This window comes from Diceros bicornis, chromosome 6 (assembly GCF_020826845.1).
Source record: "Diceros bicornis minor isolate mBicDic1 chromosome 6, mDicBic1.mat.cur, whole genome shotgun sequence".
NCBI lineage: Eukaryota > Metazoa > Chordata > Mammalia > Perissodactyla > Rhinocerotidae > Diceros > Diceros bicornis.
Window position 1 is genome coordinate 81,661,206 of NC_080745.1, and position 24,760 is coordinate 81,685,965.

Sequence of the window (24,760 nt, forward strand, 5' to 3'; positions counted from 1 at the left end):
CCTGTTAATTACACTTTCTTTTACTATTCTTTTAGTGGTTACCCTAAGATTACAGACTGCATCCTTGTCTTATCATAGTCTAAAATAAATTAGTACTTTTACCTCTTCCTAGACAATGGAAAGGCATTAGGACATTTTAAATCCATTTACTCCTTTCCACCTTATATGCAATTGTTATGGTTTTGATTATATATATTTTTATACCCTATAAGACATTATCATCATTATTATTCTACACTCACATATTTGTCTTCTCTGTTGTCCTTCATTCCTACCTGATTCTCCAAATTTTCATCTAGGAACATTTTCTTTCTATCCAAAGAACATTCTTCATTTTTTACTTCTGCTGATAAATTCTCTCAATTGCTGTCTAAAAAGTATTTCTCCATTTTTCTTGGTTTTATGATCACCTCATCTCCTAATATGACTAGTTATTTCTGATTGAGTGCCAGATACCGTTTATGAAAAATTATGGAAGTAATCTGATTCCTAGGATAGTGTTATCTTTCTCCAGAGAGAATTTACTTTTGCTCCTGGTAAGCAACTCGAGGTGCTAGCAAACCCAGACCATCTGAATCCAGTCAGGACTCAGGTGCCAGCTACAACAGGCTAATCTGTAACTTGTTACTCTTACTACTCCTGGGAGGTGATCCTTCAGGTTTGGTGAGACCTAAACTTCAATTTTTATCACCCTATCCCCACCTATTAGCCTCGCAGCCTATTAGCCTCCTCTTCCAGAATAAATAGGTGCCCCTAGTAGAGAAATGGCTCAAATGCTAGCGCTCCTCTCTGGATTTCCTTTTTCTCCCATATCTTGGTCTTATAATTCTTCACTTTTTATTAGCTCCCTGGTCCATTTTTTAAACTGTTTTCAGTAGAAAGGTTGATCCAAAATTATCTAGTCTTATCAATCATATGTCTACTACTATACCTAATAAAGTACCTTGTATACTTGCATAGGAAAGTGCTTGCTATATCAGGTTTCCCACTAGCCCTGCAACCAAGCAACCAGCTCAGTTTTTTATACTGACCAAGAAATCAACTATGATCAATTGAGACAAGCAACAGGGAGTCTTTAAGGTTTTTGAAAAAGAAAGTATGCCCATCAAATCAGCATTTTTAGAAGATTATTCAGCCAAAAGAATAGACTATAGAAAGGCAAACCAGTTAGGAGAATACTGCACTAGTACAGGCATGAGCCAATAAGGACACGGAAGAGGACAAAAAAAATGGGAATGAAAGGGGATAGAAGCAAGTGAAATTATAGTATTCCATCAACTCTGACTATCACCTGGAAACAAGAGGAAAGAGAGAAAAAAGGAGTCAAAGATGGATATGAAATCACAAGTCTGAGAGTAAAAATGATTTGGGTGAAGAGGAATTTAGATTTAGACAAGAATATGAGGTATCTATAAGAAGAAATCCAAGTTGAAATGTTCAATAAGCATTTTGAGCACCTGGTCTGAGCCCTCACCAAAAGTATGGTGACTGCTAAAAGTTTCAACAGAATTTTCCAGAACTAACTAGAGTATCATTTACTAAACTAGTAAACCAATTTTATCTCTATAGTCATCTATATCCATTCATTGGCATATCAAAAAGTCAGAATTGGAAATTCACATTTTGAGGCTTTGGAGACATGGAAAAAGGAAAATAAAATAGAGACTTTCATTATCACATTTAAAGAAGAGAAGAGTTAAGGACAAGGGGAGAGAGTGGTTTAAAAAACCTAAGGCAAAATATGCTGTCACAGTTCAAACAATCTAGTAGTAAGTAAAAAAAGTATAGATGTACATGCAATAAAATACAACAGTAAGAAGAATACTGAGTTTAGCTATTAAGTGGTTTTATTAATTTAACAACAAAAAAACTTTTTAAAGTTACTGTAGTGGAAAAGTCACTGTTTCCAAAATAAAAGAAATAATGTTTTATTTTAAAGGGGCAGCAAGTTAGATTATGTTGTTATATAAAAACATTTAGGTTCAAAAATTTAAAATAAGCTTTTAAAATCTCTGAAAACAGTATTCTCTAGCTTTTAAGTGAATAACTGGGGAATATGGAACATTATTTCATATACTCTTCAGTCTCCTCACCAGGATATGCCTTTTAATAGAGCTAAATAAGTCACTCTGATATGTAAACTACACAAACCAGCAGCTATTTCACGATGCCCTTGAAAGATAAAGGCTGATGCCCTGAAGGTCCAACTCATTGATTTATCAACCCCAACACTAAATTTCTGATTATATACAAAATGCAACTCATCCCACATTCTTGCTTTAGCTCATAATAACAATATTTCATTACTAAAATCAGAGCTGCCAACAAAACAGACCCAAATAAAACTTTTCTGGCTCATGGGGCCTGGCATATACTCTCATTCTGTCCCTCAAGAAAACTGCCTTTAAAGTCTCTATAAAGTAGACATCACACCAGGATTATGCCACACACTTGTATAAACTGAATTAATTGAACACTGAATAAATTAATAAAATGCCTAAGCGTCTAGATAACAAAGATTAGTGGTCATACGAGGCTAATTATGCTACTCGTCCCACTGGTATAGGTCAAATTTAGTTACTGAGCATTCACTCAACAAGCATTTGCTGAGTTGTAATTGTCGCAGGCACTAAGGATAAAAAGACAAGCAAGACAGAGTCCCTGCCCTCAAAGGAGGACCTGCGAAGTGGCCAGACATGGAAGCAGAAACAATATAACACACTCACTGCTCTAACAGAGTTGTTATTGCCAAGATGCAATGAGTATACAGAAGGAATTCCAGTGGTCTGTTTTGTTTTGAGGGGAGTTCGAGGATGCCAGGAAGATTTTACACAGGTGGCCGCAAATGAGTTTAAGCCTGAGAAAAGAATGAAGAAGCATTTGCCACGCTGGAAGCAGAAGAAAAAATATCTTAGAATTTAACTTAAAGGAACGAGATATTTTAGTAAAGCCACTTCATTTTAATATGGAGAAAATTTACAAGATGATAGTAGCATGTTTCATCAAGAAGCTGGTGCGGCAGAGCTGAGACCAGGTCCAGGTTCCCTTATTTTTACCAACTCCACCCTGCGATTTAACAATGGTTAGACTTTACCATCCTACAAGAGAGATCATTTCAGAGTGAGATTTTTTTTTATACGCCCATACTGCTGAACTCAAAGTAGGACATGTATTGATTCTAAAAATAAACTAAACTCCCTGCTTTTATATATTACCTTTACGTCTATCGATATGGTTTTTTTAAATACTAACATCAAAAGAGATATCATCCTTATTTATGTTTTAATTTTTAAAAGAATTATCCCTATACTAAGATAAAGCAAAAATTCTTTTTTTTTCCAAATCCAACTTTGAATATTGATTGCAAGTTTTTTTTCTTCTTTTTTGAGGAAGATTGGCCCTGAGCTAACATCTGTTGCCACTCCTCCTCTTTTTCCTTTTTTTTTAATCACCAAAGCCCTAGTACATAGTTGTATATCCTAGTTGTAGGTCCTTCTAGTTCCTCTATGTGGGATGCCACCTCAGCACGGCTTGATGAGCGGTGAGCAGATCCACGCCCAGAATCTGAACACGTGAAGCCCAGGCCACCAAAGCTGAACGCACAAACGTAACTGCTACGCCACCAGGCCAGCCTCGCAAAAATTCTTTAGTCTTCTAATATACTATATTAGTAAGGGTGAGAGGAAACAAGCACTCAGATACATACAGAACTGGTGGGAATGTAAGGTGGTACAACTTTTGTGAACCACAACATGGACGTAGTAAATGACATTACTCACAAGACTGATTATTCACTGTAGCACTGTTAGTAACAGCCAAAGATTGGACGCAACCTAAATATTCACCAGTCAAAAAATGGTTAAATAAATTAAGGTACATCAATGAAGTAAGGTACAATGAACTATTATGCATTCATGATAACGAATAAAGGAGCTCTATACACTGACAGAGACGACTCTCCAAAACCTCAAACTTACTCTCTGAACCTCAGTGACTCCAAGTATTAGTACCCTGTGCAGCCCAGCCTGGGCAAGTAACAGGTACCCTCACATTACTGATAACTGGTCAAGCAAACTCATGCCAGAAAATGCAGCCAAGTGGCCTTCCAAAACTACCAATTAGACTGAGCTTGATAATACAGTACTATAGTGCCCTCTAACTTTAAAAATATTTTATGATAATATCCTAACTGTAAGAATGAAAAGAGCTCTTACAGTGCTTACAAAACTAAATACAAGAAAAATCTACACAAGCAGAAATTGCAATATGACAATGAATTTAGCAAATCACAATTCTATCAGTCAAATTAATGATCTACATGTGAAGGCAGAGCACAAGTGTAATACATATTATAACATTTCTAATTCACATTTCGTAGATAATTTTTTTGTGTGTGTGAGGAAGATCAGCCCTGAGCTAACATCCATGCCAATCCTCCTCTTTTTTAGCTGAGGCAGACTGGCCCTGGGCTAACATCCGTGCCCATCTTCCTCCACTTTACATGGGACACCGCCACAGCATGGCCTGACAAGCGGTGCATCGATGCACACCCGGGATCCAAACCTAGGCTGCCAGCAGCGGAGCGCACGCACTTAACCGCTACACCACGGGGCTGGCTCCTAGATCATTTTTATAAGCAAGACAAGAAATATATTTTGTATTTACAATTTGAACTGAAATGGTTTGCTTTCTGTTTTAGAAGAACATTGAGCATTATTTCAATAATAGCAAAACAATCCTTTTTGAGGTCACTGAGTTCTTTGTTGATCTAATGAAATCTCTGGTACTCCCTGCACCCCAAAGACCCTCTGCCCTCTCAGAACACAGTGTGGGGCAGGGGTTGTGGGGAAGGGGAACAGCTAAACAAGAAATTATAATACATAATGAACTACGATAATGTACTGGGTGTTACAGAAGCACAGATGAAGGGCCCCCAAACCCAGACTTGGGGGAACAAGGTATCAGAGAATGCTTCCCAAAACAAATGATGCCTAAGCCGCAGCCTAAATGTTAAGTTCACATTGACCAAAAATATAAGAGGGCAGAGGAAAAGGAAGCATGTTCCAGGCAGTCAAGTTATCACAGCAAAAGTCAAGAGCTGAGACAGTACACAAAATGTCCAAGGAACTAAAATAAGTTCAGTATGCAGGAGCAGAGAGGTAAGATATCAGGACATAGAAATAAGCAGGAGTCAGATAACAAAAGGGTTCCTAAACCACATTAAGAAGTTTAGACTTTATTCTAACAGGAATATGATAATCAGATTTGTGCTTCAGAAACAGTCACTCTGACTGAAATGCAAGAATAAGTTAGAGGTGTTAAGACTACAGGCAGAACAACAAGCCAAGATGAGCATTTCATTAAAACACTGCAGACCATGGTGGCCTGGACTGAGCAGTGGCTACTAAACAGAAGAGGATAAAAGCCAAGAGAGAAAGAGGAAGTAAATAGGATTTGGTAATAAATTGGATGTGGAAATTCAGGGAGAGGGTAGAATCAAGAATTAGTAAGCAAATCATTCAAAGCTATAATGCACAGATCATAAGTTTCATCTACAATTTATACACAATGCCTAGGCACTAAACATACTCGTTAAATGAATCAAGATTTTGTATTTAGTGGCAAAAAGATGAAGAAAACAATTTACGCTAACAACAGGAAAAGTACATATTTAGCTATGATAAACATAGCTCTGGCTATAATTAAAAAAAAGAAAAAAAAGCTACTTAGTGCCACAACTGTTTGGGGTAAACAAGACTAAGATACTTCGGACCACAAAGTTAGTGAGGAACAATATCCAAAACACACCCCAGCACTTGCTAGAAACTGTGGATATTTCAGAACTGCTGGAGCACTTCGCGATTGTGGGTGGACCCTGGTGATCTATTGCTGAGTGCCCTTTCTACACATCGTGTAACTTCTACACCAGAACTAAAATTCGATCTGGCCCTGGCATAAAGATAGCACCTGACCTTCAAGCACTGGAAACTCTGCTGAGGTGGGAGGGGCGGGGTGGGGAGCAAGAGGCCAACCAAGTGCTTCCTCACATAGAACATTTCCCAAAACTTAGGCCCCAGATTCTACAGTTGGGATGATGTTCATCTACAGAGGGCTTATCAACAAAATGCTGACTTCAGACGCTTATATTAGCAACTATTAGAAACTGGTAGGCAAACCACAATTCAAAGATAATTTTTAAAAAAGTTCCAGAAAAAAATTAAAATATACACGTTTATATAATAAAAGTCACCAAATATTGAAGCTTAACAGAAAAAAAAAGTTTGAAATAAAAGAAATGTTGACATGGTAATAAATGGAATCAGTTAAAAGTCTAAAATAAATTCAATCTAAAAATTTCCAGGGATCATCAGCCCCATAGCCAAGTGGTTCAAGTTCCACGCGCTCCGCTTCAGCGGCCCGCGGTTCGCAGGTTCGGATCCCGGGCGCAGCGCTACATCACTCATCAGCCATGCTGTGGCGGCATCACGCATACAGAACAGAGGAAGACTGTCACAGATGTTAGCTCAAGGCTAACCTTCCTCAAGCAAAACAAGAGGAAGATAGACAGCAGATGTTAGCCTAGGGCAAATCTTCCTCAGAAAAAAAAAAAAAAACATTTCTACAATTTACGCCAAGTTTTCAAATTAACAATCTATTCCAAAGATTAGATGATTTGGTCAATATTCATCTAGAAAATATTTATAAATTTATATCACAAGCAAATTAACAACCCTCCAAATGTATATCATACAGGCTAATTCTAATCAGTTAGAAAATCCCAAAGAAGCAAAAATCAGTACAATCAGTTCCTTACCTGCAGCTCCTTTGAGACTCTCTCTAGGTGATTAGTTATCTTTTTAATCAGATCACTATACATCTGTTCCGAGTGCTGCTGGCACACACATTTATACACACAACTGTGGGGGGGAAAAAAAACAGAAAAAACAAGTTAACAATGAAGCACTTAATTCAACTTAAGGTTAAAGCATACAGCCACTGGCCAAATAATTCATTCAGGCCTAAAAAAAGTGACCAATCAGAACTTTTAAATAAAAAATGTATCCGGCCCCAATCAGTGTTCAGATGGAAGAGACATTACTACCAGTTACAAATAAGCTTTTTGAGTACTCTATTACACATTTTATCAGTACTAGATAATCTAATATTGGGTAATAATCTGAGAGTCTGACTATGATAACCACTTATAAACGAGCTTCTCTCTCACTCTCATTTTAATGAATGTCAAAATAAGGAAGAGAGAGTGAAAATTAGCAGAAAGTTTCTCACAAAAACATTTGCAATGTAATCCCTTTATGCATCACTTGTGTGGAAGGAACAACACAGCTGTCACTTCCTCCTCTTGTGACCAGGCTGATCTCATATCCCAACCCAGTTCCTCACTAATTCGCTGCTTCCATTTACCAGGAGCTGGGAAACAAAATAACCAAAGATAGAACTATGTCAATAAACATCAACAGATTAAGCTAGAGCCTTCCTGTGAGACTAAAAATACATATTTTCTCGCCTTTTTCACTGACCTCCATAATTTCTGCATTATGTATGGTGGGGGTGGCAGGCTGAGGAGAGAGAAGTCTAATCGAGTGGGGTTAACACTATCTTGATTTGAAAACCAATTCTGAAGCAAAAAGTATAAAGGCAATCTCCAATCCACAAGTGTGTAACATACAAATAACTTACAGAGCCTCATCTTATGTATTATATATCATATACATACATACTATCATAATTCAAGTTGCTGTGAACCTCAATTTACCTTCTCAAACCCAGGCAAATTAAATCTTGACTTACCTGTATATCTGTTCATAGGATATGGGGATATAGTCACCAGGACTCTGAGTTAAAAGCTGATCTATGGCACCATCCAATTTTGGCCAGTATGTGCTCTTATAATCTTCAATAGTTATAACATTCATTACTAAAAGTAAAAAGTAAAATTAATATTACTATGTGCCACATGTAAAACAAACACAACACAGCAATGTCGCACTCAAACTCCTCTCACTTACTCTCCGATTTCACATTGAGACTCTATCACCTAAATACAACTCAATCACTATCCCATTTCCAATTTTTAAAAAAGCAACCTGGTCAGGAATTTTAAGCAGCCATTAATTAAGATTTAAAAAGGAATTACTATGAATCTGTCCATCTTTAAAAATAAAAATAAAACAAAACAAGCAAATACACCGGTTTCCTTTCCTGGATTCTGTAAGCTTTCAGTGGAGCGTTCTCAAACATGCACTGACCCTCAAATACACGTTGTCAATGATGTGACAAGATGGCCTATCCGTGAACCACAATAAAGTTCTGGGAAACTATGACTTCCAACAATCAATCTTTATAGATACCCCTGGGAAAATCTACCTAAGGATAAAACTATGGGGATTAAAGTTCAAATGCTACAGTAACAAAAGAGGTTGCTAGAAACTTGCAGAGATTTATGGCAGCACCAGTACCTCCTGGACATTACTACAGCTCTAAGGCTCTCACTGTCTTACACTTTAGATAAGCCCAACAGAAAAAATGTCGATGAACTGGAGCCTTACATTGAAGGCTTACATCATTCCTCATGGCTGGCTCCTATTCCTTCACTATAGGTTTAATAAAGTATTTATAACAGCTGGTCCTAACAACTCGGAAATCCAGGGGTGACAGGTGCTTCACAAGAATGAAATGCTAATGTTAAAAAGAGCTACCTGAAGCACCTAAGATACCGTTATGTCTTATGAACCATGATGGGCCTAACAACTACTAGATCAGGTATTTTACTGTTTATTTTACCAGAAACTGGGGAACAAAGGGTTGACTTCCCCAAGAGTACATGGCTAATTACCAGCAGAGGTACCAAGTAAAGCAAAGCCTTTACCTAGCATCTTTCTATCACATTACTGATTTCCAAATCTTAGTAATTTGGGTTCAAGATGTTTCTCATATCTATGTATCACCTCTATCATTTTTGTTCAGTATTTTCTTTAAATCAAATCACTTTTAAAGAAAATACTGAACAATTTAAATAAATTTATTTTAAAGGACACTGGAGGAATGAACCATTGTTTACACAACATGGAATAATCTTAAATGCATTTTGCTAAGTGGAAGAATCAGACCAAAAAGGCTACACATTGTAAGATTCTCACTTATATGACACCAATAAAGGCAAAACTATGGGGAGGAACACAGATCAGTGGTTGCCAGGGGTTGGAAGGTGGGGAGGACAGTCTACAAACGTATAGCACGGGGGAATTTTTAGGACAATGAACAGTTTTGTACAGAGCTGTGGGAGTAGATACACCATGCCATGCATTTGTCAAAACCAACAGAACTATACACCAAAAAAGTAAATTTACTGTATGAAAATTTAAAAAAAAAAATCAACCAGAATGTAGCGGTAAAGACGGAATGCAAACTGAGACAAATGAATCTAATTTGCAAATGAATCACATAACCTGCACTAAAGGGAATGGGGAAGAAAGGAACATTTGACCACATATACGGCTAAAAACAAAAAGAAGTGTACACGCACGTGCACGCATACACACCCAAAAGGCAGGAGGAGGCCAGGTCGAGGAGGGCCTTATGGGCCATTGTAAAGACTTGAGCTTTTACTCTGAGTAAGAGCAGGGCTTCTGGAGGGTTTTGAGCAGAGAAATGACATGATCTGATTTAAGTTTTCTACGGATCATTCTAGAGGCTGCTTTAGGCATTATCTAAGTTAGGAGGCCGTGAGATGCCAGGGGGTTGAACCAGGTGGTGGCACTGAGGGCGAGAGGAGAGGTCAGATTCTGAATATACTTTAAGGCAGAGCCAACAAGATTTGCTAATGGTTTGGAGGTGAGATGTGAGAGAAGGGTCAAGGAGGACTCCAAAGTTTCTGGCCTGAGCACCAAAGTTGGGGTTGCTGTTTAATAAGATGAGGAAGATGTAGGAGAAGCTTAGCATGTTTGGAAGTGTAGCAGAAACTGTTGGTACCCCATCCACTTACTCTGTCCAAAAAGGCCACTGTCAACATCTACCATTATTGGCCTCAGTGTTCCCTCTGGCTGTCAGAGCTGCTCTGCCTAAAGGACTGGCAAGTTGGAAGTTCTGGACAATTAACACCCCCAGGAAGCCACCTCCACATAATGACTAATGAGAATTTGGTGTCAATACCCCGGCATCTCCCTTTACTCTCGGGTGAGATAAGGCTGAGGCACGTGTGCTACACTGTCTCCCACAGTTCCCCACTGGAATCATGCTCCAGGTGACTACAGGGGTGACTTCTTCACTAGCTTCCTTATTGCCTCTGTCTCACGTCTCCTCTTCCCTGCAGGTGCTTCCTAGAATCACCCCTTGTGCTTAATTAAAACTACTTGGGCTTTAAAAAAAAAGGAATTGATCAAAAATAGAAAAGCAGTGTCATCGGCCATTAAACAGAAAGCAATACAGATATAAAGACAATGTTATTAAATTCTAGCTAAGTCCTACCGCCTTTAAAGGTCCTGAGCCTGAAGCTTGCTTTCTTTCCTTGAGAAAAAGGGAGATGGGCAGATGTTGAGCAGTGTTACACATTAGCTCCAAAATACTACCATTCTGCTTTCAGAAGGATTAAAAAAACTGGAAAAAAAATTGAAAATAACTGAAAAAGAAATAACTTTTTCACTATGTGATTCTAGGTTATTAAACCTCCCTATAGATGTATCACCTAAACCACCTCATACACCTGCTCTACACCAGAAGTTGACTCTTAAAGAAGGTAAGTGATATGCTCAGAAAGAAAACTCCAACTACAGGAAAGCCAAGAATTAACACACCAATCCCATGGGCTCCTCGATGCTCACTCTGTTCAATGAATTACACCCTGTGGCTGCAGTGGGGGAGCATGACTATTTCTCAAGCACAGGCTTCACACGTTAGCACATCACCAAGTCAAAGACACGAAGGGGGAAAAGAACCTAAAATGTGAAGTCCTGCGGCTGGAAGTACAGAACGAAGTCCCACTACAGAAGCAGTGATTTCTAGTGCCTCTCAGGTGTCTTTCACGTGGTATTTTTTTTTATGCTCTGCTTTTAAATATCTTTGAAAAGAGACTTTAAAACCAAAATGAAAAAGGCATGAGTCACAGTAGAGAATCTCAAAGCCTATTTCTACATCCAAAAAAAAGCTTTATCTGTTTCCACACGTATATAATATACATCTATTTCCACATATATTTTGCTAATTCAGGTGACTGTACATTATAGCTGTTATGGACTGAATGTTTGTGTCCAAGATTCATATGTTGAAATCTTAACCCCCAGTATGGTGGTATTATGAGGTAGAGCCTTTGGGAGGTGATTAGGTCACGGGGTGGAGTCCTCATGAGGGGGATCAGTGCCTCCAGAGAGCTCCCGCACCCCTTCCACCATGTGAGGACACAGTGAGAAGACGGCCTTCTATGAACCAGGAGGCAGGCTCTCACCAGACTCCGAATCTTGATCTTCCCAGCCTCCAGAATTGTGAGACATAAAAAAGCCACCCAGTCTATGGTGTTCTGTTATAGCAGCCTGAACAGACTAAGACACTAGCTAACATAATTTTCTTCTCAGGAGACCAGCCAATCTTTGCCATAGTAGCAAAATAGCAGAACAGCGACAAGCATCTGCAGAGCTGGAGGTAGTCTGAAGAATGAGCACTAGTTGGTATACACTCTGAGCCAAAGATCAGGAAGGTTTTTCATACCAATCTGTGGTCAACTCTTTTTTTCCCCCCCCAATGCATTTTTTTTCTTTTTTTTTGAGTAAGAGTGGCCCTGCACTAACATCTGTTGCCAATCTTCCTCTTTTCCTGTTTTTCTCCTCCCCAAAGCCCCAGTGGATAGATGTACGTCGTAGCTGTACATCCTTCTAGTTCTTCTACGCGGGACTCCACTTCAACATGGCTTGAGAGCAGTGCATAGGTCCGTGCCCAGGATCTGAACCCACGAACCCCGGGCCACCAAAGCGGAACGCGCCAACTTAACCGCTCCGCCACCAGGCCAGCCCCTGTGGTCAACTCTTAAAATGATAATCCAAGAACCTCTACAATATTTGTTACTTCCTCGCTAATTTCAACCTAATTCCTGATTTAAAAACAAAACAAACAAATTAGCTGTTTGTTTTATTTAACATTTGACATACATAGCCTCAAAGTCAGTGTATGTATGTAGTCCTGAATTTTAAAACTAGATCCTCTCATTAAAGAAATGCAATCTACTGCTTTCAACTTTGCCCACAAAACAGTTCTGACTGACCAAAAGAAATACAAAGTATGGAACCGAAACAAAAATGAAATTACCATTAAATTACTAAATTTTATCTAGGTTAGATTTTCCAGCTTGAAAATAATGCACTACTTTTTAAACTGTTTAAAGAAGGCATTACAAACTCAAATGCCTATAAGGCTGGGGCGGGGGGGAGGTCTGCCCACCACATGATACAGGAATCTGTTTACCAAGCCCTCCAGGTGATCCTTATGCCTGCTAAAGTTTGAGAACCATTGCCTAATGCTACTACTTCAGGGGTCACAGGTGTTCCTCTGTTCTCGATTGCCAGCACATGGTTTTCCTGTTCTAAACAACTTGAATTGGAGTCAAATACAGGAGTAAATGTAGCAAAGAAAAATTTTTAAAGGGCAGCTAGGAACTGTTCTCATATAAGACTCATTAAGGTTCCACTCTTTCATATGCCTTCTCCCCACCAAAAAAGCCACCTTCACTTAGAATTGATTCCTTAAGAATACAGTGATAGCAATTATGAAATAAATGATTAAGCCAAATTTAACAGGCTCAAGTATGTCTCAAAATAATGACTTTTCAGATGAACTATCATTAACTACAACTAGATAATCTGCTAAAATGGACTAGGAGAAAAAAGCTCTGGATTTTCTATTTAACTTTGGCTAGTGTATGTGATCTAAGAGAAAAATTATGACTTCTTGTTGCCACAGTGTGCCCATCTATCAACAACAATCTAGCAAATCTGTGTGGTTCCAAACTACCACATGGTAGAACTTTCTGCTTCCCCCAGCATAAGGGGATGACTGAAATCTTTCAAGTAATAGACAAAGATAAGCTGAAGACCAAGATCAAAGCCTGTAGAAGGTGGGAAGCCTTTGGGAATAAAGACAAGGAATAGTCAGAGTGAAGAGGAGAATCAGAACAAGGTAGTGTAAATAAACGGGGTTTTAATCTTTATTTTTAAAAAAATCCCAGTTATTCATTTCTCTCAAAAGGAAAATAACTTGATACCAGCAAAAGAGACTGTGATACTTAGCTGCTCCTAAGAAAACTGCCCAGTTAAAAAAAAAATAGTAAAGTGAGTTACCAAATACTTTAAATATCCTTTTTCTTATAAGTAGAAAAAAACAAAACCTGCAGCACCTCCTCAGATATATTTTGATTTGCCAATAGAAGAGGGTAGCTACTGTTAAGGCCTAATGAAGCAATTGCTTCTCAAGTAGGCTAAAACTTTTTAAAGCTGCAGGCTTTAGGTGTCTGGGGAGTTTCTAAGTTTCAGGGTTTGTGGTTCGCATAATTCAATTTAAACACTATGTACAATATAAAATGTCTACTGTGAATATAATGTCGCATCCATGTAAACATGAAGTTACACTCAACTAACCAGATAACACCGATGTCTTATTTTTGTTTTATATAAGTTCTCATTAACACATTCTTTAACGGTTCTGTGCTTCCCACCCCACCTTATCCTCTCCCCTACAAAAAGAAAACATTTTGGTCCAGAAAAGGCTTGTAACATATTAACTACATGAAACTATATAACCTGCTTTGCCTTGCTTCAAATAACATTCTTTCCCCAAAACACTGTAAAACTTGTATAGAAAATACATTCCATTGGTGTTTGACTGCTTAGAAATCCACACATTTCTCAGCTTGAGGAAATGTAATAGAATAGTAGAAACTTCCTTCATCTGCTACCCTAAAAAAATGAAAATTAGCTGCAGTGGCCTACCAGCAAGACTGAAATCTATACTCCTGTAGAAGTTACTGCACAACATTATTCGACAATTACAACATCACACTTGAGCCTGTGACACAGTTCCTAAATGAACATGTCATGACAGCACGTACATGAAAAGGTCAAGAGCTATCAAAACATCCATTGTGGCTCCAACCAATCCAAAATCGCACAATATTCAAATATAAAGTGTCTGCTCAATTGAGATTACATAGGTGTAAACCATGCTAATGGCAGATCTGCCATAGTTTTAAAATTCTGTGACTTTCTGCAAGATTTAAACAGGTCGATCTCTCCATGGCATTAAGACCAGGAAAGTAACTCTGAGGTGGTAGCACAAGGCAACGTGTCCTGAAGGGGAAAGACCAACAAGTGAGCTCATCTTGTGCCCTGCAGGACCCTGAGACCTTCAGGACTTGAGGACAGGATACAACCAGTGTGGATTAGAAGCAGTGTCAGTGGGTGGGGAGGTGGGAGGTGGGGGTAGGGGGTGGATGCAAGACTGTAGAGTAAACAGTAAAAAAGGGTTATTTTGCACAGAAACTGAAAAATAAAAGCTTGGGACTCTTGACACACAGACACATGGTGTGCGTGTGTGCGAAGCACAGTGCTGGTGGATTAAGTAACAGTCAAAAATCAACATAAGGAATGCTCAAACATCTAACCTGGTTCCTTCTCTTGAATTCCGGAATGCCATCAGCCAGCAGAAATGCACTTTACTTCCTGCTCCACCTAGAATGGAAGATCCTTCCCCAGAGAAACTGAAAAGTCCCAGAGAAAAGCCATCCACATACTAATATTTGGCAGTTCCCCAACAAAATAGCAGCTCTGCATCCAATTAGCCTGAAGTGAAACCCAACACTTACGCTTGGCAAGGCCCCTTGTAAACATAGAGCTAACATTAGCCTTTTTCACTTTTAAATATGAATAGACAGCTAAGAATCACCAAGATTTGCAAAGTCTCAGACATGAGATCAAAACAAAAATTGAAAAGATAAAAACAAAGATAATTAAAAGAAGAAAACAAAACAAAAAACCCTATAATTACCATCCTCAGAGACATAAGATAAAAATTAAAAACAGTCATGAAGAAAAAGCAATCCAAATGCTCTTAAAATTAAAAATAGAGCCATTGTTTAAAATCCAATAGAAGAAAGAAGAAAACATCAAGGAACTTTCCCAGAACATCAAGAGAAAAAGAAAATAGCAAAAAATAGTTAGCAGACTTAGATCAAAAGAGGAAATTCAACATTTGATTACCAATAATTCCAGAGAAAAGGGAGAATAGAGAAAATGTAAAGGGAGAAAAATATTGACACAATAATATAAGAAAATATCCCAGAAATTTTCTCCAGGGGAAAAAAGGCCACACACAAAAGAACAAGAATTAAAATCCAGCTGAATTCTCCACTGCAAGCTTAAAGTCAATGAAGCAATACTTGAAAAATTTCAAGGAAGAAAAATTTTCCGTTAAGAATTCTATATCCAGTCAAACTGTCAATCAAGTGTGAAAGCACCATTCTTAAATATGCAACAGCTGACAGTACTATCCACACACATTTTCTCAGGAGGCTACAAGAAGATATGTTCTACACACACACGCACGCACGTGCGCATGGGACTACACCAATAAAAAGGAAGACATCAAGTAACAATCATTCCAACAATCTGGGAAGTCCCTGAGTGGCAACTATGCAGTGGCCCTAAAGAATAAATAGGAACAAGAAGTCTAACAGCTTTACAAGCAGACAAAAAGAAAATACTAATTAACTGAGCATTTCAAATATACCAGTGACAGGTATATGGTGGATATGATGAAGCTGTTGAAAAGTTTTAAAAATAACTTTAACAAAAATTATACAAGTATAAACAGGGCAACTAATAACAAAGTTCTATGTGAAAGAAAATGTAATCTGAGACACTCCTGGTCCTTCAGTGAATATTACATAGTAACATAAGGTAAATATGGCTTATTAATTGAACCAAAAATTATAGTATTACAAGAATTGAAGAGGTAAGGTGTTTAGAAGTATAAGAGAACTAAAACCTTATGTTAATAACAGGAAGTCAACAGACAATATAAAAGTGATAAATTAAGGAATAACAATGTTAACATTAAAATGTGCAGGTAATACCAGCAGAAACAGCTAAGTAAATTAAAAGTGACTGACTCTGGGTCACATGTCTAGGAATGAGAAGGGGCAAGGGAGGGGATCACTGATTTTCATTATGTGTCTTTTCATACTTTGAGTTTTTAAATTATAAACCTGTATTTTAATAAGAGTAAAGTTTTGTGTTGTTTTGTTTTAAGGCCAAAGAGTTTGGTGAATCTCAAATCCTCAGAAAGGGAAAAACAAATCTAGTGAAATTCAATTTTTGTTTCAGTATTTCCAATACTCTAAAGCACAGGGAATAAGAAAGCTCAGAGTTTACCAACGCCTATTGAACCTCTCTACCTCAATGTTCCACAGACACCTCAAAAAAGACAGACACCACATGTGCATACACACACACCTATACTCCTCCCATATCCATATCCTTCCTCCTTCACTCCCAAATTTTGTATCTATTCCCCAAATATTTCCAAAACCTGAACCTCTCTTTCAATGCTTTATTTGTTCAGGTCATCATCTCTTGTCTAGACTACAATAATTACAACCCCCTAACTAGTCTCTAAGCCTCCATTCTCTCTCTCTTCTAATCTGAACACACTAAGACCAATTTTACTAAGTTGAGACCCTTAACACACTTCAGCGGCTCCTACTGCTACAGAAGAAAATCCTACCTCTAACATGGCATGCCCCTCATATCTAGACCTTTCTATCTATCTAGGTTTAATGTGTGCCACACCCTCCTCACACCCTGTGTTCCAATAATAATTTCAACTCTGGGTCTTTAGAACAGGCTGCCCCCTCTGTAAACGAGGTCTCTTTGAGCCCAACCCTGCCTCCTCAATCCTCCGGACAAAGTTTTATTCATTTTCATAAAGATTCTCTTTTTCCTCTATGCTACCATGTATACACATAACTTTATTACAGCATTTAATCATAATGTATCATAATGATCTGTCCATCATCTCCCACACTAAACTCTGTCTCACTCACTACCAGAGGCTAAAATATTACCTTGGTAAACAGAAGACACTCAATAAATATTTGTTGAATAAAATGCCATTCCGATGTCTAGTCAGCACACCTGCAACTACAAATTACAGATCTATAACTCTATCTACAGCAGCTAAGAGCCAAATGACTAAAAAAGTAGGAAGAAAAATGGAAGCCCAGTTTGTGCTGCCAAGACATTACAAAAGGATATCATTAATTTCTTATATACTATTTAACAGTTTACAAAGTGATTACATATGGTCTACAGCTTATAGAGTTACAGTTTAAAGAGGAAGTAAACAGCATTCATCTTCTTTAGGAATTTGGGACTGAGCCTTACATAAACGTTACAATGGTTGTCTCTTACAGTTTCGTCAATGTCACTTTGAGCAATACATGTCAAAAGACAGCAAGATAAGATCCCCAGTGAGAGAATTTGGCCAATCAATATCACAGTGATGCTGGCTGCAACACGACTCCACTAAGCTGGAAGGCAAAAAGATACCAAATCACCACCACAGATTCTGCAAAAAGTGCATATTTTAAGACCTGAATACATTAACTGATCCACTTGTAAAACAATCAATCAATCTGGAAACTGGCAGATAGGATCTGATCAAGTAAAGGGCAACTTTATTAAGATTTACTAAAAACAGTTAACACTCTCATTCACTTCAAGTCAATTTTAACACACTTTTGAATCATTAATTTAAAAAACAGAATAATTTCACTGAGTTCAATTTAAAATACTGTGAAGCGAGAGGAAGTCAAGATGGTGGCGTAGGCAGACTCTGAACTCACCTCTTCCCGTGGACACAGCCAATTTACAACTACTCATGGAAAAATTACCCCTGAGACAGAACTGAAAACTGGATAAGAGGAACTCCTGCAACAAGGGACAATCCTAACTGAGGTAGAAGAGGCAGAAACTTCCTTCTGGAGAGGAAAAGCACCGCCTTCACAAGCCGCAGCGCCTCACGGCCGCCCAGGAGCAGCCCAAAGGTACGCAGCCTCCCTGGAGGAGCGGGGCCCTGAGCCGGGAGCGCCCCTGCTGTGGGCAGTTTGTGGACCCAGCGCAATCGAGCATATCTGACTTTGCCTGCTACTAAAACAGTGGGGAGTACCCCGAGAAAACCTGGTTCACAAAGAAATTAAAACCGGCTCTTAAAGGGCCCACGCACAAACTCACCTGTTTCAGAAAGCATCCTAAAATCACCCGAGAGAAAGGTGCACAGTGCTTTGGTGAAAAGAGACTCACCTAATAGGCCCTGTGTGCATCTCGGTGAGAGGTAAGACCTCTCCAGGGACTGGGACATTGGCGGCGGCCATTGTTGTGGCCTGGTGTGGGGGTGCTGACACAGATGCCATTGGAGTTCCCCCTGAGGCCTGCTAGCCCAGGGTCTGCCCCACCCGCTAGAGCACCGATTTAATCCAGCTCAGCCAGGACAGGCAGACCACCCTAGAGACTGGCCCCACCCAACAACAAGCCCTCAGGCAACTTGTGGGCCTGCATAGATTGGTGACTGGATTCTCTGCAGCCTGGCAACTGAGCCGACTTCAGTGGGGCAGGGCGTACACAAGGAGCAGGTGGAGAGTGTGGGGCTCCCGCCATGGAGAAGACTGGGTCTGCTTCGGGAGGTCGGGGCGCGCACACAGGGCAGGACTGTGTTGACTGTGTGTGTGGACCTCTGGGCGGCAGGGCTTGTCAGCTGCAGAAGACTTGTGCTTCTCAAAGACCCACATAGGGAGTTTCCCCCACCTTCCAAAGCCTGAAACAATTGGGTGCTCCTGTGCCTGAGGCCAGCCCCACCCAGCTGCAATCCTGAGAGAGCTGACAAGAGACCTAAAGGCTGGAGGCTTATAGCAATTGTAAGGCCCTGAGCCTAACAACCTGCCACGCTGGGGGCCTACTCACTTAAAAGAAATATTGCAACACAAATGTGGTATTAGAACTTGCAGCCAACTGTGCTGGGGCTCCCCACACCTGATAAAGAGACTGAAGGGCCACAACAACTACAAGCAGCTGAGCATTACAACAGCTGGCTGGGAGCATAATTCGGCCTCCCTGGGCGCCTACAGGGAGAGCAAATAGGCCACAACAGAAGGACCCAAGTAGCGCACATAGGGGTCACCCCTGAGAACTGAGGGAAGCACACTGGAAGCCTCCTAAGCCATCAGTTACATAAGGCCACCTATCCAAGAGCAGGAGACGTAGCTGACCTACCTAATACATAGACACAAGCACAGAGAAAGAGGCAAAATGAGGAGGCAAAGGAATACATTCCAAGTAAGGGAACAGGACAAAACCCCAGAAAAGGAACTAAGTGAAACAGAAATGAGCAACCTACCTGACAGAGAGTTCAAACAAAGAGTGTTAAGGATGCTCACTGATCTGGGGAGAAGAATAGATGAACACAGTGAGAATGTCAAAAAAGAAATGGAAGATATAAAAAAGAACCAATCAGAAATGAAGAATACAATACTGGAAATGAAAAATTCACTAGAGGGACTCAAAAGCAGAGGAGAGGATACAGAAGAACGGATCTGTCAGCTGGACCAAAGACTAGAAGAAATTACCCAAGCTGAACAGCTAAAAGAGACAAGAATTAAAAAGAGTGAGGACAGTCTAAGGGACCTCTGGGACAACATCAAGCACACTAACATCCGTGTTATAGGTGTCCTGGAAGGAGAAGAGCGAGACAAAGGGGCAGAGAATCTATTTCAAGAAATAATAGATGAAAACTTCCCTAACCTAAGGAAGGAAACAGACATCCAGGTACAGGAAGCACAGAGAGCCCCAAACAAGATAAACCCAAAGAGGCCCACACCAAGACACATCATAATCAAAATGTCCAGAATTAAAGATAAAGACAGAATCCTAAAAGCCACAAGAGAAAGTCAAGTTACATACAAAGGAAACCCCATAAGGCTATCAGCTGACTTTTCAGCAGAAACCTTACAGGCTATGGCATGATATATTTAAAGTGCTAAAAGGGAAAAACTTACAGCCAAGAATACTCTACCCAGCAAGGTTATCATTCAAAATGGAAGGAGAAATCAAAAATTTCCCAGACAAGCAAAAATTAAAGGAGTTTGTCACCAAGAAACCAGTGCTACAAGAAATGTTAAAGGGACTGATTTAAGGGGAAAAGAGAAGACCACAAATAGGAAAAATTATCTGTTTCCATGATAAGAGGGTAATGGATACAAATGCAGAAAAAAAAAGGTTAGATATGATATCAAAAACATAAAGGAAGGAGGAGGGGAGTTAAAGAGTAGAGCTTTCAGACAGAGGTCAAACTAAAGAGACCATCAATTCTGTATAGAAGAAGAAAGGAACAGAGAAGGACTACTAAAACACAGAAAAAAAAAGTTAAAAAATGGCAGTAAGTACATACTTATCAATAGCTACTTTAAACGTCAATGGACTAAATGCTCCAAGTAAAAGGCATAGGGTGGCTGATTGGACAAAAAAACAAGACCCATATATATGCTGCATACAAGAGACACACTTCAGACCTAAAGACACTCACAAACTCCAAGTGAAGGGATGGAAAAAGATACTCCATGCAAATGGCAATGAAAAGAAAGCTGGGGTAGCAGTACTCATATCAGACAAAATAGACTTTAAAACAAAAACTGTAAAAAGAGACAAAGAAGGACATTACATAATGTCAAGGGAACAATCCAACAAGAGGATATAACACTTATAAATATCTACGCACCCAATGTAGGTGCACCTAAATATATAAAGCAATTATAACAGACATAAAAACAGAAATAGACAGTGACACAATAATAGTAGGGGACTTTAACACTCCACTTACACCAATGGATAAATCATCCAAACAGAAGATCAATAAGGAAACATTGGCCTTAAATGATACACTAGAACAGATGGACCTAGTAGATATATACATAGCATTCCATCCAAAAACCGAAGAATACACATTCTTTTCAAATGCACATGGAACATTCTCCAGGATTGATCACATATTAGGACACAAAACAAGTCTCCATAAATTTAAGAAGATTGAAATAATACCAAGCATCTTTTCTGACCACAATGGTATGAAACTAGAAATCAACTATAGGAAGAAAATCAGAAAAGCCACAAATACGTGGAGATTAAACAAAATGCTACTGAACAACGACTGGGTCAACGAAGAAATCAAAGAAGAAATCAAAAAATACCTGGAGACAAATGAAAATGAAAATACGACATGCCAAAATTTATGGGATACAGCAAAAGTGGTTCTAAGAGGGAAGTTTATAGCAATACAGGCCTATCTCAACAAACAAGAAAAATCTCAAATAAACAATCTAACAATGCACCTAAAGGAACTGGAAAAAGAAGAACAAAGCCCGAAATCAGTAGAAGACGGGAAATAATAAAAATCAGAGCAGAAATAAATGAGATAGAGACCAAAAAAACAATAGAAAAAATTAATAAAACCAAGAGCTGGTCTTTGAAAAGATAAACAAAATTGACAAACCTTTAGCTAGACTCACCAAGAAAAAAAGAGAGAAGGCACAAATAAGTAAAATCAGAAATGAAAGAGGAGAGGTTACAACAGACACCTCAGAAATACAAAAGATTATAAGAGAATACTATGAAAAGCTATATGCCAACCAATTCGACAATCTGGAAGAAATGGATAAATTCTTAGAATCATACAACCTTCCAAAACTGGATCAAGAAGAAGTAGAGAATTTGAATAGACCAATCACCAGTAAGGAGATCTAAACAGTAATCAAAAACCTCCCCAAAAATAAAAGTCCAGGACCAGACGGCTTCCCTGGAGAATTCTACCAAACATTCAAAGAAGACTTAATACCTATCCTTCTCAAACTCTTCGAAAAAATTGAGGAGGGGGGGGAAGCTCCCTAACTCATTCTACAAAGCCGACACTACCCTGATACCAAAACCAGACAAGGACAACACAAAAAAAAGAAAATTACAGGCCAATATCACTGATGAACATCAATGCAAAAATCCTCAACAAAATACTAGCAAATCGCATACAACAATACGTTAAAAAGATTATACACCATGATCAAGTGGGATTTATTTCAGGTATGCAGGGATGGTTTAACATTCGCAAATCAATTAACGTGATACACCACATTAATAAAATGAAGAATAAAAATCACATGATTATCTCAATAGATGCAGAGACAACATGTGACAAGATACAGCATCCATTTATGATAAAAAAATCTCTGAATAAAATGGGTATAGAAGGAAAGTACCTCAACATAATAAAGACCATATATGAGAAACTCACAGCTAATATCATCCTCAATGGTGAAAAACTGAAAGCTATCCCTCTAAGAACAGGAACCAGACAAGGATGCCCACTGTCACCACTCCTATTTAACATAGTACTGAAAGTCCTAGCCAGAGCAATCAGGCAGGAGAAAGAAATAAAAGGGATCCAAATTGGAAAGGAAGAAGTGAAACTGTCACTATTTGCAGATGACATGATTTTATATATAGAAAACCCTAAAGAATCCACCAGAAAACTTTTAGAAGTAATAAACGAATATGGTAAAGTTGCAGGATACAAAATCAACATACAAAAATCAGTTGCATTTCTATACACTAACAACGAAGTAGCAGAAAGAGAAATTAAGAATACCATCCCATTTACAATTGCAACAAAAAGAATAAAATACCTAGGAATAAACTTAACCAAAGAGGTGAAAGAGCTGTACACGGAAAACTATAAAACATTGCTGAAAGAAATTGAAGAAGACACAAAGAAGTGGAAAGATATTCCGTGCTCTTGGATTGGAAGAATTAACATAGTTAAGATGTTCATACTTCCTAAAGCCATCTATAGATTCAATGCAATCCCTGTCAAAGTTCCAACAACATTTTTCACAGAAATAGAACAAAGAATCCTAAAATTTATATGGAACAATAAAAGACCCTGAATAGGTAAAGGAATCCTGAGAAAAAAGAACAAAGCTGGAGGTATCACACTCCCTGATTTCAAAATATACTACAAAGCTATAGTAACCAAAACAGCATGGTACTGGCACAAAAACAGACACACAGATCAACGGAATAGAATCGAAAGTCCAGAAATAAACCCACACATCTATGGACAGCTAATCTGTGACAAAGGAGCCAGAACATACAATGGAGAAAAGAAAGTCTCTTCAACAAATGGTGTTGGGAAAACTGGATAGCCACATGCAAAAAAATGAAAGTAGACCCTTACCTTACACCATACACAAAAATTAACTCCAAATGGATTAAAGACTTGAATGTAAGACCTGAAACTATGAAACTTCTAGAAGAAAACATAGGCAGTACGCTCTTTGACATCGGTCTTAGCAACATATTTTCAAGCACCATGTCTGACCGGGCAAGAGAAACAATAGAAAAAATAAACAAATGGGACTACATCAATAAAAAGCTTCTGCACAGCCAAGGAAACCATCAACAAAATGAAAAGACAACCTAACAATTGGGAGAAGATATTTGCAAACCATACATCTGATAAGGGCTTAATCTCCAAAATATATAAAGAACTCATGCATCTCAAAAACAAAAAAACCACCAACCCAATTAAAAATGGGCAAAAGACCTGAACAGACATTTCTCCAAAGAAGATGTACAGATAACCAACAGACACATGAAAAGATGTTCAAAATCATTAACTATCAGGGAAATGCAAATCAAAACTACAATGAGATATCACTTCACACCCCTCAGAATGGCTATAATTAACAAGATGAAACGTGTTGGAGAGGATGTGGAGAGATGGGAACTCTCCTACACTGCTGGTGGGAGTGCAAACTGGTGCAGCCACTATGGAAAACAGTATGGAGATTCCTCAAAAAATCAAGGATAGAACTACCATATGATCCAGCTATTCCACTGCTGGGTATTTATCCAAAGAACTTGAAAACACCAATGCGTAAAGATACATGTACCCCTGTGTTCATTGCAGCGTTATTCACAATAGCCAAGACTTGGAAGCAACCTAAGTGCCCATCAAGGGATGAATGGATAAAGATGATGTGGTATACATACACAATGGAATACTACTCAGCCATAAAAAACGATGAAATCCAGCCATTTGTGACAACATGGACGGACATTGAGAGTATTATGCAAAGTGAAATAAGTCAGAGGGAGAAGGTCACATACCGTATGATTTCCTTCATTAAGTAGTAGATAATAATAATAATAAACAAAACACATAGAGACAGAGATTGGATTGGTGGTTACCAGAGGGGAAGGGGGGAGGGAGGAGGGCGAAAAGGATAATTCGGCACATGTGTGTGGTGATGGGTTGTAATTAGTATTTGGGTGGTGACCATGATTGTAATCTATGCAGAAATAGAAGTCTAATGATGTACACCTGAAATTTATACAATGTTATAAACCAATGTTACTGCAATAAACAAAAAATTAAAAAAATAAAATAAAATAAAATATTGTGAAGCTTTTGTTCATCTGGAGGAGAGAACCTTTTGGTGCACTGGGTTAATAATTCTCCTGCGATCATGGCACAGTATTATCAGTCAATGCAAGATCCCTCCCTCTCTCCACCCATCTATCATTGCCTTTTATCCTCATACCCCAGTCCCACCTGTCCCCATCCCCAACACATTCAGACAGGCAACCACTCTATTTTAATAAAT

The 24,760-nt window shown here is 38.7% G+C and overlaps 1 protein-coding gene across 4 annotated transcripts in view; it reads right to left on the minus strand.

The window, feature by feature from the left end:
• The window catches only part of CACUL1 (CDK2 associated cullin domain 1), a 76,492-nt gene that overhangs the window by 42,451 nt on the left and 9,281 nt on the right, over positions 1-24,760 (minus strand). For all 4 annotated transcript variants that reach the window (XR_009220499.1, XR_009220498.1, XR_009220497.1 and 1 more), the window contains exons 2-3: positions 7,810-7,936; positions 6,815-6,917 (exon numbers count right to left, since the gene is read on the minus strand). Coding sequence is in view for 1 of the 4 variants with exons in the window: in XM_058544099.1 (XP_058400082.1) it covers positions 6,815-6,917; positions 7,810-7,936 (230 nt within the window). In the remaining 3 variants the exon portion in view is untranslated. The remainder of the gene's footprint in view (positions 1-6,814; positions 6,918-7,809; positions 7,937-24,760) is intronic.